This window comes from Zalophus californianus, chromosome 7 (assembly GCF_009762305.2).
Source record: "Zalophus californianus isolate mZalCal1 chromosome 7, mZalCal1.pri.v2, whole genome shotgun sequence".
Classification (NCBI taxonomy): Eukaryota; Metazoa; Chordata; class Mammalia; order Carnivora; family Otariidae; genus Zalophus; species Zalophus californianus.
The window spans coordinates 13,234,550-13,253,126 of record NC_045601.1 but is presented as its reverse complement, the minus strand read 5'-3'; the positions used below and the strand labels follow the sequence as shown (position 1 = coordinate 13,253,126).

Below are 18,577 nucleotides of genomic sequence, written 5' to 3'. Positions count from 1 at the left end.
ACCGGTTAACTAATCCGGAATCAGCTAACTAATTCTAAATATGAGATGGAATGGTCTCAACCAGGAGCTAAAATAGAAGAGAATCTACAGTCGATGGACGCACAGAAGAAGAATCCCAGATTTGGAATCAGAATATTTCAGTGCAAGCCCCTGATTGTGTGATCTCAAGCAGAGCATGTAACCTCTCGGGTCAGGGTCCACACAATGAAAAGGCAGATAAAACCAGATCGAGGCTAACTAGAGTTAACACGGAGGCAGGTCATGCTGTAAAATTGTTAAAGTTATTTTAAAAATTAAGATTTTATTGACATTAATTCCCAGGCATCAATGATAAGAATGGGGAAAAGGAACAGAAAAGACAAAGAATGATCTGTAAAGGGAAAGATGAAGTAAAATGAGTTTTTATTCTGTCCATTGTCAGCTGAGCCCTCTGAGTAACTGTCTCTATGTCTTAGCTCTCCCTTGTCTTCTTTGCATCAGATTAATCGCTGTAAAAAATATTTTAGGGGCATCTGGGTGGCTCAGTCAGTTAAGCATCCGACTCTTGATTTCAGCTCAGGTCATGATCTCAGGGTCCTGGGATTGAGGCCTGCTACAGGCTCCATAGCACAGATCTGCTTGGGATTCTCTCTCTGCCTCTGCTCCTGGCCCCACTCATGCTCTACATAAATAAAAATAAATAAATAAATAAAAATAAGATCTTTTTAAAAATATTTTAAATTCTTTGGACAACCATAATGCTAGCAAGCTCACTATATCCTTCATACATTACCTAGGTTATGTTTTTGTTAAAATCTCATTGCATTTGAGTTTATGTAACATTACCCTATGAATATAATGAGATTTTAATGCAAAGAGACTCTTCTTACAAATGCCTAGAAATAGATATTCCACATAGAAAATATCAGGTAGACGTGTTTAACTAAGAAACACTGAGGCTCAATTTCCTACAAAACCCACATATTCCCAGGCTGAATTATAAAAAATGGACTGAACCTTTGCAGGTGATCATCGTGATGGTTCTGAGGATGCTCTAAGGAGGAGAGAAAACCATCTGAAGGAAGCAAACCACAGACAAACCACTTGTAGCAGATGCTGCGGGTGAGCCAGCCACGTGCCCCCCTCCTCACGGCCAGGCCAGGCTGGCCAGACTCCCCACTGAAGCACCTGCACCTCTCTGTGGGAGGGCTTCTCTGGTGTCCAGATTCCACCTCTCAGGATGAGCCCTCCAGCCATGACTGATGGGACTTGGTGTTTAAATACCCCCATCTCCTGGCCCCTTGGGGAGAAAAATCGGAGGTGCGTGTTTTCTAAAGGCTTTCAGAGTTCCCCAGCAGAACTGGGCTTCCGTTCTCCAGTCCTAATTTGCCCCCCAAGGAGAGTTTTACCAGCTAACTTTCCACCCTGTCTCACTTTCCCTATTCCCTTTCCAAGTATTTCTGGTATCACTTCCCAAATACACTACTTGTACCCAAATCCTCACCCCAGGGTCTGCTTCTGGGAAATCTGTAACAGGATGCCATTTCTCTTGCAGAAATGTTTCTACTCATGGTTCCATCTGCTTGGCATCATAATCCCTCTTCATTATTTCCTCCTAAGTACCACCCAAGGCTATGACTACCTCACTATCATATTAGGTCACATTCCAATGGTGAACAGGAAGTGACTGGCATCCTATTCTATGATTTGTAAATCAGGTCTCCTAGTTAGCATTCTTACTTTATTCTTCCATTCTCTTTTTATGGAATGACATTTTAAGTGAAATTAAGTTAGTAGTGAACTTTCTGGTAGTCTGACATATGAAAACAGTTATTGCCTTCTGAAATATCATTTTAAAAACAATTAAGATGGAAACCTCACCATATAAAAGAGTCTTGTGTTACTGTTCTCTGTAATATAAAACCCTGAGCACACAAGGCCCTTCATGATCTGGCTCTGTCCACATCCTCTCTCACCTTTCAGAAGCTTTAAAACCCTAGAAAAAATTTTCACCTACATAGGATTGGTGTCTTCAGCAGGAAAGAAAGGGAGAGGAAGGGAGGAAGGGAGGAAGGAAGGAAGGAGGAAGGAAAGAAGGAAGGAAAGAAGGAAGGAAAGAAAAGAAAGCACCACATAGGAAGAAAAGTTTTTAAATGAATATGAAAAAATTTGATGAAATCTCACTATTACAGAATAATTGCATATCCTGCTATCTAATAAACGTTATCTACCATCCATGGTTAGAGCAAGAGTGAGGGAAGAGTAAATAAAGGAATACCATTCAGGAAAATTAAAAATCTGGTGCATTCTCTTTCAAAATTAGAAATTTAGGAGAAATAAAAAAAAATAAGATTGGCTCTTTTAAAATCAGTCAGTATAATACATAATCTTGTCTTCATACAATGTATATTAAATCTTCCAATACTTCACGAACTTTCAAATATCTTCAAACTGTTTTCATGAGTTTCATAAGGGCCATTAAGCTATGACTCAACCCCGACAAAAATGGGAAAAGATATTTCTCCAAAGAGGAAGTACAAATGGCCAAAAAGCACATGAAAACATGGTCAAGATTAATAATCATTAGGGAAATGCAAGTCAAAACTACAGTGAGATAATACTTAACATCATTAGAATGGCTACTATCAAAAAAATTTTTTAAAAAACAGAGGGCACCTGGATGACTCAGTCAGTTAAGCATCCAACTCTTGATTTCGGTTCAGGTCATAATCTCAGGATTGTGAGATCAGACTCTGCACTTAGTGCAGAGTCTGCTTGAGATTCTCTCCTTCTCCCTTTGCCCTTCCCCCTCACATGCTCTCTCTCAAATAAATAAATAAGTCTTTTTAAAATAAATTAAATTTAAAAAATTTAAATAACAAAATAACAGTTGTTGAGGATGTGGAGAAATGGGAACCCTTGTACACTATTGGAGGGGTATGTAGAAACAGTGCAGCCTCTATGTCAACCAGTACGTCAGTTCCTCAAAAAATTAAAAATGGAACTATCATATGATCCAGCAATCCCACTCCTGGGAACATAACAAAAAAAAAAATTGAAAGCAAAGTTTCCAAGAGATATTTGTACACTAATGTCCATGACAGCCGAAAGGTGGACTCAACCCAAAGTGTCCATCAACAGACATGAATGGATAAACAAAACGTGGTATGCACATACAACGGAATTCCAGCCTTAAAAAGAAAGGAAAATCTGAGCCATGCCACAAATGCATGAACCTTGCAGACATTATGCTGAGTGAAACAAACCAGTCACAGGAGGGCAAACCCTGTGTGATTCCACTCATAGAAGGTACTGGAGTAGTCAAATTCACAGAGAAGGTAGAATGGTGGTTGTCAGAGATGGAGGAAAGGAGAGAAGGGGAGTTACTCTACGGAGTACAGAGTTTTAGTTTTGTAAAATGAAGAGCGTTCTGGAGACAGTGGTATAATAATGTGAATATACTTCTTGTCACTGAATTATATCCTCAAAAATGATTAATGGGAAATTTCCTGTTAGGTGTATTTCACTACAAGTCTTCAAAAACAAAAAATAAATAAATAAATAAATTTAAAACATTTTTTTAAAGATACTACTGCAAAATTCATTATTTGTCAGTAAAGGAAAATGCATTTACCACGATAATTTTCAAAAGACTGAAAGTATGAAAATCCTGGTTAACGTGTTGTTAACGAGCACCATCTCTTTCACAAATGAGAGCCATCTAGTCCCCTATCTGTGAAACAGAAAAGGAAGAAGCCGCAGAGAGAGCAGGTGGTTTGCTCGAAGTGTTAACTAGCTGCAGCATCCGGGGGGGGGGCGCTGTCCTCTGATTTCACATCCAGGGACATCTTCAACAACAGCATGTTATTTTCCTTGTGTCTTTTTTGAAGACATTGTCTCAAACATGTCCTCTTAAATTCTGACTCCTTTAAAAAATATTAAACGTTTTCGGGGCGCCTGGGTGGCTCAGTCGGTTAAGCGTCCGCCTTCGGCTCAGGTCATGATCCCGCGGTCCTGGGATCGAGCCCCGCATCGGGCTGCCTGCTCGTCGGGGAGTCTGCTTCTCCCTCCCCGCTGCTGCTGCGTGCACTCTCTCCCTCTCTCAAATAAATAAATAAAATCTTTAAAATATATATTCATTTTTTTTTAATTTCCACTGCATAGTTTCCTTTTGAAATGTTCCTGAAAACGCGTTCTAAAGGGGGCCAAACACAGCAGCACAATGACTGATGAGTTCATCAGTGAGCTTTTCTGCAGAAGCAGCTGGGTCCTTGGCCCTTCAAAGAGCTTGCTCCAGAGGGATGATAAATCTGCAAATAATGACTTCTTAGGAAAATCCTCAGCTGTAACCAAAAGTTCAGCTCATCCCCATGGGCCACATGTCAGCCTATTGCTTGGGAAATGTGCACACAAGCCTCACCACACAATCATGTATTACCTGAATTCTTCCTCCTGGTTAGGAAACTACCGAGCTGAAGATTCCTCCAGGGCCTTCTAGTTCACCCCTCTGTTTTATAGCTTAAATCAACTTTTACACAGGGTTAGTAGGGGCATTTTTTAGAATCTCCAGCACAGGATAGGCCATTCTTGTCAAAAGAAACCATTTCCAGTGTCTAAAAACCCTTAGCCCAATTCTTTTACAAACCCAAATCACAGTATCATGCAAGCACATTTCACCTAAGCGTATATAAAATTGTCTTTCTTTGTGTATTCCTTTGATTTTTTTAAATTTTGTTTTCAGGTGCATTTGATCTTCTCAAAGTTGCTCTGAATTACGTAAAGATCGTTCTTGTTCTAAGTGTACTTGTAAGAAAATGGATCCATAGAGAGTTACATCACTGACCTCGGGGTACCCCACTTTGTAAGAAACTGCAAGACTAAAATCCAGATGATGTTTCTCCCTCATACCATGCTGGTGAAATCCACCTTCCTGCTGCTTGCTTTAAAGAATTTATAAGTTATATACACAGAAAAAAAAAGTTATATACACAGACACATACATACATGTATGTATACACACATATCAATATATTTATAGATATTATTATTTATACACATGCTAATGGCTATATAAACATACATATATTTATACATATAAGTTAAAAATATGTATCCCTTTATTTTTAAGTTAGTATATGTGTGCTTATGTATTCTATCACTTGTTGGTTATTTTAAGGCGTTTTAGAATAAAAGGCATTTCTGATTTTAAATTCCACGGATTGATAAACAAACTGTTATAACTATATGTATTACAGTTACTAGAAATGATGTGGATGTATATGTGTTGACATGAAAATATACTGATAATATATTGCTTAGGGAGAAAATCAAGTTACAATATTACACATAGTATCATTTTATTTTGGGAAAACATAGAAAAAAATTGGAAACATATACACCAGAACGCTTACAGCGATCACCTCAAGGTGGTAAGATTGTGATTCCTTTAAGTAAATAAATGATCTGGGCTCCTGGGTGGTTCAGTCATTAAGCGTCTGCCTTCGGCTCAGGTCATGACCCCAGGGTCCTGGGATCCAGCCCCGCATCAGGCTCCCTGCTGGGCCGGAAGCCTGAAGCCTGCTTCTCCCTCTCTCACTCCCCCCGCTTGTGTTCCCTCTCTCGTTGTGTCTCTCTCTGTCAAATAAATAAATAAAATATTTAAAAAAGAATAAATTAAAATAAATAAATAAGTAAATGGTCTTCATTCATTTCTTTCTGTTTGCCTCCTTAGCTGTCTTCTTTTTCTTATTTTGCTTAATCTTATTTTCTAATTTTTCTAAATGAACACATATTATTTTATAAAATTTTTAAGCATTTTCAAAATTAATTTAAATTTCCAGTAGGCAAGAAGATGGACTGTACCAAAAACAGATAAAGTAAAACAGAAGTCGTGGAGACACCACCCGCAAAAACACGTGAGGAAGGACAGTGCCGCATCCCCCGCATGGGCATATCAGTCAGTGCTGTGAGCTAAAAGGGTGGTCCTCTCCTACAGCCTGACCTACATCATTAACTCTGGTATCCTCTTCCGAATCAGCAGTGCCCAAGCATATCACTGCCTCCTGAGAACAAGACAAAAGAAACAAAGGATTTCATAGTCTTGGTGTTTCACAATTGATTATGTAAAGTTTGGAAAGATTTTAAAGGAGAATCATATTGGCAACACAAGCCATTGTTCCCACATCATATGAATTGAGCAACAAGAAGTTATTAAAAACAGCCTGCCCCAAGTAGCGACTGAGCTGATCGTAAAGCTTTAGTGGGAGACCATTATTCTAGAAATCCATTCTGGGACCTACCAAGGAAAATAAATCTTAGGACACAGTGACAGATAGCATCAGAGACAATACATAAATTAAACCAAAGTCCCCTTTAAAGATTTTTCCCACATACCTGAAATTTTAACAAGGGAAGTAACAGAATTCAAAAAGTCCAAAATTATTCTTACGTTCAGATTTTCGAGTGGTACCTAAACAATCCTTTTCACCCATGAGTCGTCACCTTGACCTTGAGGTAAACTGCTCACTTATAGCTGCTAAAACATCCTATTTTGCCCTGTGTAGACTGGCAGTATTACACCTTCCAATTTCCCCTTTCCAGTACAAACTCTAGGAACGACAGTTCATCAATTTTACACAATTAGTCTGAATTGCCTTCTTCTGAAGAAACATTTTTAAATATTGGAATTTTGTTCAGGATACACTCAGAAGTTGGTTGTTGATTAACACAATAAATGAAGTTCAAATAAATTAAAGGCCCATTTTTTTAAGATTTTATTTATTTGACAGAGAGAGCACAAGCAGAGGGAGAGAGAGGGAGAAGCAGGCTCCCTGCTGAGCAAGGAGTCCGATGTGGGACTCGATCCCAGGATCCTGGGATCATGACCTGGGCTGAAGGCAGCTGCTTAACCGACTGAGCCACCCAGGCATCCCTAGAGGCACATTATTAATAAAGCATCTCATTTTGGTATAATTCTGGGAACCCATAAGGTGTTCAATAATGCTTTGATTAATTGATTTATATAACCAATTGATGATTAAGCAATATAATAAGTAATTCATTCAAAAAATACTGGTGCCCACTCTGTACCTACTAGTTCTAGGCTATAGTGACACAGTTTTAAACCAGACATGTAAAGAATATACCCTCAGCTGTTTACACTGTAGTGGGTAAAAGAAGAAAAAAAGAATATAAGCTCTGATTGAAGTATTCATAAATTCCTCAGAAATTTTTTCCAATCTATGCTAAACCCATGCAGACATTTTTCCAAAATCTATGCTAATAGGTGATTGCTAATGAAAGGTGCAGAAGACTTAAGTGTCTTTTTCCAAGGAAAAATGAACTCATTCTTTATTTTTCTTATCTGAAAGAAAGACACTTTATATTCACTGAAACTTTCAGAGGAGTGGTCTCACAAAAAGAGAAATTCTGGCTTTCAAGTATCATTTTCTGCAAAAGTAAATTTTGTCTAATCTAAAAACCGATTAGATTGTTGCTGTAGAGATTCTCATAAAACTGATTCCAAGAAAAAAAAATCCCTTCCTCTGAAATTCACATGAAACGCAAATGCAGCTAAAGACCAAAACATGATATAGACCCAATTGCTTGAACTCAGACAGTGAGGGAGGAAACAGGTCACAGCTGGGCAGGCAGACTGGATTCTCAAAAATGGAAAAGTCTGCATAATATGTATTAAACCAGATATTAACCTCAAACCTCATCAATTCAAATGAAATAAAGAGTTGGTCGATTCACCTTTTCTACACGAGGCCCAGGGGCCCCGAGCCTCCCTTGAATTGTTGATGCAATGGAACAAATGAAATCAGTGAACAGTTACTTAACTAGGAAACAATGCAGGTTTCTAGGTAATTTTATACAAAGATAGAATGTACAAAACTAAAAGAAACAGTAAAAGACCAAAACAGTAAAAGACAATGAGTCTAAAGGAAATTCACATTTTTAACCATATTCTTCCTCCCTCAGTTTTCATATTATTTTCTCAATCTCCCAGGCTCCAAAACTTGGAATCATTCTTATTTTAGCCTCAAATGTTTTGTGTCTTATACCCAAGCACTCGACAGACTTTGCCATTTCTTACTGGTAAACGTGTCCCACATTTTTACTGTGTCTACTACAGGCCAGGAGTTCCTGTCTCAGTGCCTGCATTTTGTCATATCTACTAACTGACTTTCTGGAAGCTCCTTTATTCTCCATACATCCCACTTATCACTGCTAGGTTAATATTTTCACTCGCTAATTTCATTAGATCATTTTCAGACTCAAGAACCTACAGTGGCTCCCCACTACCTACTGGACCAAATCCGCATTCCTGCACAGTGCATTTGATGCCCCCATGTACTGGCCCTGGCTCACCTCTCAGTGGGGACACCAAGCAGCCCAGGGAAAAAGAGCCTGGCCTTGGTATTGGCAGATCTTGTTTTTTAATCCCAGCTCTGCCATTTACTCTTTACTCGACTTCGAGCAAGTTACTTCAATTCCCTAAGCTTCAGTAAACTCCCTCGAAAAATGGGAATAATAAGATCTCTCTTGCTAGGTTATGGGAATTCAATATAATGCCCAACACAGTGGGTTGGCACAGCTCATTTATATTTTCATTCCTTTGTTCACATAGTCCCCTAATTGGAATGCCCAACCCCCCACCCAACTTCCCTGGGGCGGGGGGGGGGGGGGGGGGGATCTGTCTTCCCAAGGCAAGTCTTAAGAGAACCTTCTCCCTGAAAATTTTCCATATTCACTGCAATGCATAGAAATAATGTTTTCTGATTGGTGAAAACTGTGTTTACCTCGGAAAGGAAATCTTTGACCAAGGAAATCATGCAGATTTGGAAAATGATTTTTTTTCTTTAAAAAAAAAAAAGGAAAAACATACCTTTTAGATAGGAAAAAAGAGAGAGAGTTGAAAAACTTCCAGAGATTAAAAAAAGAAATCACTGTGGCAGAACTCCCTCACATTTGGCCCAAACTATTTCCCCTTACCCTAGAATTTACAGAATTCATCTGTACTGCTCAATCTCAGGGCCACTTTTTTCACCAATATTTCTTTGGTTATGTCATTTACACAGCTCTTTCTCCTCTACCAGTCTAGAAGCTCTTAACAGAGAAAAGAAATGTAGTCTCTTATTTTTTATTCCTATAATAGCATCTACAACTGTTAGTCCAAATTATTTTTAAGATCTCAATAATACTGGTAGAATGAAAAGTAGGTGGGTGGATAGGTGAATGAGTAGGTGGATGGAGGATCAACTTTTCATGTTGGGTTCACTTAAAAAGAAAATTTTTTAGGGAGCCTGGGTGGCTCAGTCAGTAAGCACCTGCCTTTGGCTCAGGTCATGATCCCAGGGTCCTGGGATCAAGCCCGGCATTGCACCGGGCTCCCTGTTCCGCGGGAAATCTGCTTCTCCCTCTCCCACTCCCGCTGCTGTGTTCCCTCTCTCGCTGTGTCTCTATCAAATAAATAAACAAAATCTTCAAAAAAAAGAAAAAATTTTAAATCGATTCTCTGTAACTAATATTAAACTGTGCTTTCTTAATTAAAGCCTAAATTGTTTAGGCAATGCCTCCCAAGTTGTATACCAGCATAATGTATACATCCCCTTGATGTATTTTAATAGTCCACACACGCTACTGGATAAAGTAAGAAAATACACCGCTGAGGATGAGTAAATGCTCTCTGAACAGAAACATTTCAGAACTTCACTAATTTTAAATGGGTTATATAATATACATTTACTTTATAATCTGGGGTATAAATAAAATCCAAAATATATTTCCCAGGGGATGAAGCAAGATTTTAATTAAGAATTCTTATAAAAGAAAAGTAAGTTATAGCAAAACAGGGAAAATCTAAAACCTTAAAAATGTAAGATAGTTTTAATAACTAAGTAACAACATCTTAAGGATTTATCTTGTCACTAATTTATAGTGGCACGCCTGAAGGAAAACAGTCACTCAGAACTTTGCTCCTCCTTCACCAGAGAGAAGTTGGTCCCAAACTTCTCCAGCTGTGCCTGAAATCCAGGTGAAGTGCCAGAGTGCAGGGGATGTCCCTGGGAAACCTGCCATCTCCCTTTCTACATTTCCGGCCCCAGTATGGTGATCTTGATCAACAGACCCTTGTTTACAGCCAGGAGACATGGTTAGAAATAATCTTTAAGAAAAATAGCCCCTACTAAAATGTCACCAAATGGGAGCAAATGTGCGGGACTTACTTAGGACCGTGGAGCCCTTCTAGCAAATCTCAAATTGCACTTTGCCTGTATCTATTTATAAGAATACAAGTGGAAATCTCTTCACTGGAAAATTACTTTCCATCAAAAGCAGTCTTTAACCAACCCATTTCTCAAAATTCCCAGGGGTGATGTAAATGCTGATGACTCCTAAACCTTATATAGTTTATGAAATCAACAAATATTAATTGAGTGCCTAGTAAGTGTCAGACAGTGCACTAATGATATACTTGTGGTCCTAGCCTACAGAGATTATCAGTTATGGAAAACAGAAAGCCTAACAAACATGTGCAAAAGAGAAAGAGGAGTATAAAACTGAGAAAAGTATAAGCTGCCTATGGGAACAGGCAGAGGCGCTCTGAATTAGGTCAGAGGATAAAGTAAGACCATGTAGAAGAAAAGCTACTTAAGCTAAAATTTGACGTCTGAGGAGGTCAATGGGATTATGTGGGAGAAAGACTTTGGGGCATGGAGACAAACAATTTTCTGAGCTGACCAACAGCATGTGCAAAAAGGCCTAAAGAGAGTGCCAGTATATGTGATGCTAACAAGGAATTTAAAAAAAAATTCTGCGGTTGAAGGTTGAGTGGCGAAGGGGAGGGGAGCAAAATCAGAGAGATACAGGTCAGGAGACTCTCACAAGCGAGGAAAGAAATTTATACTTCATCCAAGGGGAAAGGGAAAACAATTGTGCGTATTACAAATGCAGGATTGTGAACAGCCTGGATTTTTATGGGCATAAAACTTGAATATGGTTTTGTAAGACCTGGCATGCACTGTTGTGTGTTGTAACACAGTCTAAGCACATAATATGGGGTGTGAAAATGGCAGCTGAGTGTCTGGACTTGACCTTTCTCAAGGAAATCCGGGTAAGACTGTCTGAAGCATCAAGTGTCAGGAAGGAAGAAGGTACACCATGCCTCCATCACTGGGTAGCCGTACAACGGAGAGGTGCCCAGAATGGTGAGGGTGATAACCTCTTCTCAGATAGTGTCAGAGAGCAATAGAGGCAAGCAAAGGGGTCCCATGAGATTGTCCTACTTTCATGTAAGAATTGCCCTAGCTTCCATCTCCAGAGCTGTTCCCTCAGAACCCTACTGGAAACAGTCATTTATCCCGGTGTCTGCCTGGGGTCAGGCTGGCATACGGCAACAAGCCTGGCTGCGGAGTCAAAGGGGCTTAAGGTGATCTGTTTTACCCACTTGACTACTTGTGTCACCTAGGGCTACGCACACAATGTCCCTGAGTCTCAGCCTTCCCAACTTTCAAAACGTGGTGACAATTACTACCTCGGAGGGTGTTTCTGAGAAGAAAGAGCATGTGTGAAAGGCACCTAGAATATCCCTTAGCATAATAGTAGGCATTCAATAAGTGGTAGTTCTTGCTGGGTGGCTATTGGCTCCATTACCTCCCAGCATCAGGCCATGGAAGAAAAAATAAGGACTAGGGAAGGGAGAATAATAAGAAGTTTGCTCATTAGGCGTAGGTGCCTTGGGAGCTACTTTGTTGAATCTGAATTCCTTGGGTGGCAGAAAGTAAATAAATGTTCTTAGCTTGAGGATATGTGTTTGGCTCTTATTTCACAGTTGACATCCACATGGATACCAGGAATATGACTGCTAATTAAGTGTTCATTGAGTAGCCTTTTTTTCCCCCCATAACAAACATATAATTAAGATGTCAGGGTATGCACGTACACCCACTCCTGTGGGTGTGTGTGTATGTGTGTGCGTAACGAGAGAGAATTCCTCTATAACACAGTCATAGACTGAGGAGTTGGAATGTTCTTCTGTTAGGTACCACTAGTTTATTAGGGTAATTCCAAGGCCAGATAACAGTAAACTCATTCTCCCTTCAATGTTGCTAATCTAACTCTATTTAAATACGTGATTTGCTACCCGAATACTGCTTTATAGATCTGAATGAAGGCCAAGTGAGGACTGGATGCTTAAGTGTGTCTCATGCTCTCTCCTTTTCCTCTTTCGAATCTTGTCTCAGCTGACACTTCTGCTCCCTATGGAAGCAGTTGATTCCTAACACCCAAAATAGGTAACTGTCCTCTAAGTGGCTGCTATAAGAGAAGTTTTAGCCAAATGAGCCAATGAAGGCACATCAGCCAAATCTGTAACTATGTGTGATTCAGAGGGGGCTTCCTTTAAATTCTATGAAGACTGACAGCACTCAGAACATATTTGTTGAATAATCTGTTTGAGAAAATTAATGCCATACTTATATCTGAGTTTGTTACTTCCCACAACGTGCCATGCCCCATCAATACCCAATCCTTCCAACAGCCCCTGGAAATTCCCAGAGAGTGTTAAAAGGTGTATCAATAAGTCCTCTCATTTTATATAAGATGCAGATTATCACTTGCCACAACTACCCAAAAGCAAGAGCCTAAAATAATATGCAACAAGAGGAAGAAGTTTATATTGACCTTAACTCCTCTTAAGAAAAAAGCTGTGTTCATTTAGGAACAATTCCTGAGGATAGAAAGTGAGACCCCAGTCCCACGTTGCCTTAAATTGGGTAAAACTATTCCACCTTAGACAAGAGATGATGACTGTATCCAGAAGGGGAGATGAAAAGAGAGAAAGGACATAGCGGGATATTGCACACCCTGCAAGGTGATTCTTTCCTGCAACCCTCCCAAATCTTCAATAAAGTTGTTAAAGCTCACCGAAGCCTCGAAAAAATATATTTTTATGGAACTCAATGAAAGATTTTGTACCACGTTTTGCATGGGGTGAAACCAAAGCAATAAGCTTGAGAACAGGGGACTGGGGAGGAGTTGTAGGGAGAGAAGCATGAGGGTGGGAAGGAGAATGCTTATTCCAGAGCACTGGAGTTGGATTTGGGTCCAGTCTTAGCAAACCTTTATAGGACAGGTGCCTTGGGGCACGTGGGTAACATAAATTTCTTATTAATTGCCAATGAATGTAAATTTGTCTACTAAAAATCTTACCTACAAACTATACCCAGCACTTACATTACATTTATGAAGTTACATGCTCTAAAGCTCTGCTGCTTGAATGATGGGCATCCACAAGCCATTTTAGAAGAATGGTGTCACAGGGGAAAAAAAAAATTCTTGCTTATGGGCAATCCCTAAGTAATTTCCCCTTAATTGATTAAAGGACACCCATTGCTGATCTTCACTAGACCCCAAAAGAAACTCCAGCTCTCCTGAGATCAGCAATTGGCTACCGGGTGTTAGTAGAAAGAATTACTATATGAAAAGTCTCTATTCATTCACTGTTCAACAACATCGTTGTCCTAAAAATGTTTCCAGCCAGGAAAAGATCAGCAAGCCTTCTAACAATGACTTTATTTCCAGCTCTTCCCAACAGAAAACTAGCCTGTGAAGCAGACCACAGAAGTGTACTGCTGATTAAAGATAAGTTAGGCAACTTTCTTTTCAAGTGTTGTCTGATCATCCCTCTTTAATGCCATCACTTAGCACGCCAAGGCGCAAGAGCCAACAGTCGGCAACACAGTGCAGGTTAGTGAGTCCAAAACCAACCCACCCGATAAAGAAGGGCAGAGGAGAACACAGTAAAGGAGAAAGGAAAATACGTTCTGTGGACTGAATCAATTTACACCCCCAACAGGTCTTAAAGCTGATGCCCTTTTTTCGTAGAAATCTTAATAACACAAAGTTTCCAGATAAAGTCCTGTCCATGTAAATCCTGAAATGAGTACAATTTGTCATGAAATAGTAACATGAACAGACATGAAAACCCTCCTTCAGCCAGCATATAAATTTGGACACCCCTCTCCAACCAAAGATGAGTCAAGCAGGATGATTTTTCTCTTGCATAAAATAAGGTAGAATAACCTACATATCTCTTGGATCAGGAACGGTTTCTAGAACTTATTTGTTTATTAGCTCTATTCCAAGTCCCAGAAATAAAAATGAACTTTCCCATAGGGCCCACCCGCTCCTCAGTGCTCTTTAATCCACCCTTGTCCAAGCGGCTGAAAAGGAGAGGAAGACAGTAGACTCACCATTTGATTGCTGTACCAGTATAGCGACGTTCCCTTCAGCACTACCCAGAACTTTTTCCATTTGTTGCTCAGGAAAGTTCCTTTTTCTTTTTTCTTATACAGCCACCCTTGACAGTCAGCATGTCCCAGGTCTTTACAGGATATCCTCCTCCGGCTCATGGTGAAAAACCCTGCAACAATTATATGAAGAGGTAGGTAACATATTACCCTGGTATATGTGACAGAGTGAAAGGTAACTGTTAATTGTTTACCTCTTGGGAGTTGGATTTTTTTTTTTTTACCAAGATTTATGCACAGTAAATGCAAAAAAAAAAAAAAAGTCTCGTTTCTTTATTTTATTTTTAAGCATTCATTTGGTGCTTAGGAGGTACAAGATAGGACCAAAGAAACAGTGAGACTAGAATGCAAGTGTTAGTCTAAGAATATTATTCAGCAAGAATAAGTTGAAATAAATGAAAATCGTGAGGCTGACAGGCACATCATTGCACTAACACAGCTCCTTCCAAAATAATAGCAGTCCTTATGCAACAGATGGAGAAGGGTTAATGCCCACCGAAACACAGCCACTTCCCGACTCAGTGCCGGCTTTTCTAAGCTTTATTGACATACCCCGAGGGATTAATCCAAATGAACAGCATGCCATCATTTCTTAAAATCGATCCAAAAATAACCAAAAATTTAATCTGCCATCCACCTTCTGCTATTAGCATTAAGACGGACAAAAATCTGATCCCCAAAAAGGCATCGGACAGAAAACCCTCATTCACGCACACAAAAAGGGGATAAAGAAACAAAAGAGATCTAATTACCTTGAGTTTTCTTTCTCTGCTTCTGACGCAAGGGAACCTGCTGATAATGCAGGAAGGAAAGAAAAGAGGAAATTTCTGATTGTGTTGTAACATTTGTAAAGAGAGAAGGAGGGAGGGGGTGGCAGTGTTTATGAGCAGGATGGAAGCTAAAAAAAAAACTCTCCAAGCAGAGCTAAAGGGGAGCTACTCGCTGAGGCACAAAATGTGCTAATTAGAATCGGCATACATTGGGCTGAACCTGAAGAAAGATACAAAGATGCGTAACTCGGCATCTATCACTAATGTTTCCTGTTTCCACCACAGACAGCTTTCGTGCTATCACATCAGTTAGGACAGGATGATGTGCACCTAAGTTCTTAAAAATAATGATATATTTCCCCTTTGATTGTGTGTGTGTGTGTGTGTGTATAAGAGAGAGAGAGAGAGAAGAAAAAAAACCAGATCCTGCTTCTTCTCCTGCAATTTCTAAATAACACCAATTATTTCAATAAGCCGGGAAGATAATTGTGATCTCACAATATTACAGGTTCACATCAGATTATTAAATCCATTGCCCTGCCCCCGCATAGGGTGATACCTAAACCACATGAATTAAATATCCCAGAAAAAGAAATTCCACAACCTCTTTTGGTGACATCGAAGTAAATACCAACCCTCCTTATCAGGAAATTCTTATCTACAGCCAGATTTAAATTACTCATTCTGTCTTTAAGCATCTCTGAATATTTCTCACGGGTTTTACAGAAGATAAATTAATATCAACGTCTATCTTATACTAGCTCTTCAAATATTGAAATCAGACATAAGATAACATATCTGAAGGACACATCTTTCACAATACATTTTAAACAATTTGTGTCAGATCAGACTATCAGCAAAAATAGGTAACAAAAAAAAAAAAATGCTTTCAAATGACCCTGTGTGTGTGTGTGTGTGCATAGAGAGAGACATTTTAGATTAAAGGAGTTCACTTTTTCTCCACAATATCTAAGCTGATTTTACTCAGATTTAAAAGACTTAATCTTATATGTTAACAAGTAGAGAATTTGAAAACACTGTGATAATTGCAGAGCAGGTCTCGTAAGTTGGCATGCAATCATACTACATTTTAAAATGTTATTGCAGAGGCACTTGGCTACTGGTCTACGTACCTAACTATTGATCTAACACAGCTATTGTATATGGGCCTATATGTGTGAAGAGGGAGTATGACATAGGGGTAATAGGTTGGGATTTGTAAATCCGGAGGCCTGAAATCAACTCCCTTGCTGTCATAATTAGTAGCTGTCATTACGGGAAAAGTTGATTTACCACTCAGAGCCCACTTCCTCATTCGTAAAAGCAAGATATTTCTAATAATTCCAATCCTATGGGTCTCATAGATATTCAACAAGATTGCATGTGAAAATGCTCCAAAAACTAAAAAACATTATATGACTATATGTCATATAATATTATATTATTACAGATATAAGCAAATACTTCATACTAATAAGCAAAAGTTTCAACATTTTTAGGCTAAGTAGGACTTGTATTTCCTTCAGCAATGATGATGAAGTCAATGGGCTTAAATTATATTTCCTGGGAAATCTCATACTAACTTTTTTTTTTTACATATGTTAGAAAGAAATTTTATCCCTGAAGGAATCAATCATCCTTGTGAGACACGGACATAACAAAGGCAGTAACCGCCTTAAATTTTAGATAAGAATAGAGTTATTACAGTCATGACGTGTGACTAAAATTTAGGCATATGATGACGCCAGGGCCCTAGTCTCAGCTCCACTTCCCCAAGTCTCTCCCACCCTGACCTGCATCTTGGTCTGAAATTCCCACCATTTCTTCAAATGGTCTCCTGGGGTCTATTTACTATGTAATTACCTGAGATCAGGGAAATCGGTTAGTCCCTACTCAAGAATTTTAGCCCAAATACATATATCATTTGGACAATTAAAACTTAGGTAAGATCGAGGACTAAAGGCAAAGAAGAGAGTAAATAAATTTAGCTGTGGAAACAGAGGCATTCCCAAAGGGTTCTGGCCCCAGATGAACAAGGTGAATCACACTAGTTCATACAAAAAGAGCAACTCTAAGAACAAAAGAAAGGAAAGTCTCAACAGGACAACTGTAGAACCTGTGAAGGGAGGCAGCTCTCAGACCATCTTTCCTCACTGCAAACCAGTGAATCTCCTCCATTCACCCCCTTCTGAGCTCCGGTGGGACCGGGAGCTCTCCAGCTTCTCCATCCAACCTTAGGGCTGGCTCCAGAGAAAGCCCAAATGAAACTAGGTTTTGTCTCAGTTTTGCCAAGACCAGCCCTCGGTGTTTGCTGGTTTGCCTCGCTGGGTGAGAGTGGGAGCTCCAAGCAGAAGGACGATACCTCAAACAGGGTGAGCACCCAACACCGAGAAAGGATTTTATTCAGAATTTTTTTAAGGAGAGCAAAAGAGTTTATAGTCAGTGAGTACACCCTCCTCTGGCAATACTTCTCCTAAGACAAATTATTACAAAATCTATATTAACTGTTCAAACTGTTTCCCCCAGCCAGAAACAGAGTGCATATTATAGAAATAACAAATTATAGGGAGTTTCAGTTTCACCTGATGTATATGAATTTGAAACCTACATTGGTTTACATGAGAGAATGAAAACAATCTTGAGAACTTCAGTGAGTTTAAGATACATTTTACTCCTCACAACAGGAAGTGGAACCCACGAACTAGTCAGTTTCAAAAAGCTCTTACATGTGGTTTTTTTCACTAGGTAAGTGAAAAAAAAAGCCAAGCAACCAGTTGAGCAATTTATAAGATAGTTTTTTGATAGAGAAATTACAACTCATTATCATAACAAGTATCCAGAGCCTAATAAGATCTTCCCATTGGGATGTTGTGGGTAAAAGGGAAGAATTACTCTAAATTCTGAATTTACACTAACTTGATTCTAAAATATGGGGGAAATTTTTCTTTTAAATATGTATTTCCTTTTTACTGGAAAACAGCACTTTTATTCTACAAAATGGTTACAAAAGTTCATTTGGTTACTAATCATTTAAAAACACAGATAAACAAGCAAAGGAAACCAGTACAAAATATACAAAGGGACCTCCTTTGATGTTGAGTGATGATGCTAACACCCAAGTTACAGGGTAATTAGTACAGTGACTTCTAATCTATATAGTAATTGGTAAATCTTGCAGGCACAGTTTACCCCCATGATATATTAAAACTCACAGTAAGATGGTTTGTCATTGCATGAAACTTCATAATGATTCTGGTCTTTAGCAAAATTATACAGTGATATGATAGTAAATGGGCCCTGATTTGTAGCATTTACCAGTTTCCATGGTGTGAAGCCTCCCATCATTGTCAATTTCAAGCTACCAATACTTTAACCAAACCACAAAATTCCTAAATATTTTACAGTCAATTCCAGCTGACAGAGCTGTTAAGAACATTTCTCCACAAACGGCTTTCCCCCACAAAGATCTTTTCTCCGTCCTGGAAAATTAAACTCAACTTTATAAAGGGAATTTTA

The 18,577-nt window shown here is 39.1% G+C and overlaps 1 protein-coding gene across 4 annotated transcripts in view; it reads right to left on the bottom strand.

Moving 5' to 3' along the window:
• The window catches only part of IPCEF1 (interaction protein for cytohesin exchange factors 1), a 181,847-nt gene that overhangs the window by 60,612 nt on the left and 102,658 nt on the right, over positions 1–18,577 (bottom strand). For 2 of the 4 annotated variants that reach the window (XM_027601050.1, XM_027601052.1), the window contains 2 exons: positions 15,044–15,083; positions 14,235–14,404 (listed from right to left, as the gene is read on the bottom strand). In XM_027601050.1, coding sequence (XP_027456851.1) covers positions 14,235–14,404; positions 15,044–15,083 — 210 coding nt within the window. Of the gene's footprint in view, positions 1–14,234; positions 14,405–14,843; positions 14,981–15,043; positions 15,084–18,577 lie in introns of those variants that run through there. The other 2 variants (XM_027601053.1, XM_027601054.1) reach the window with 2 other exon arrangements.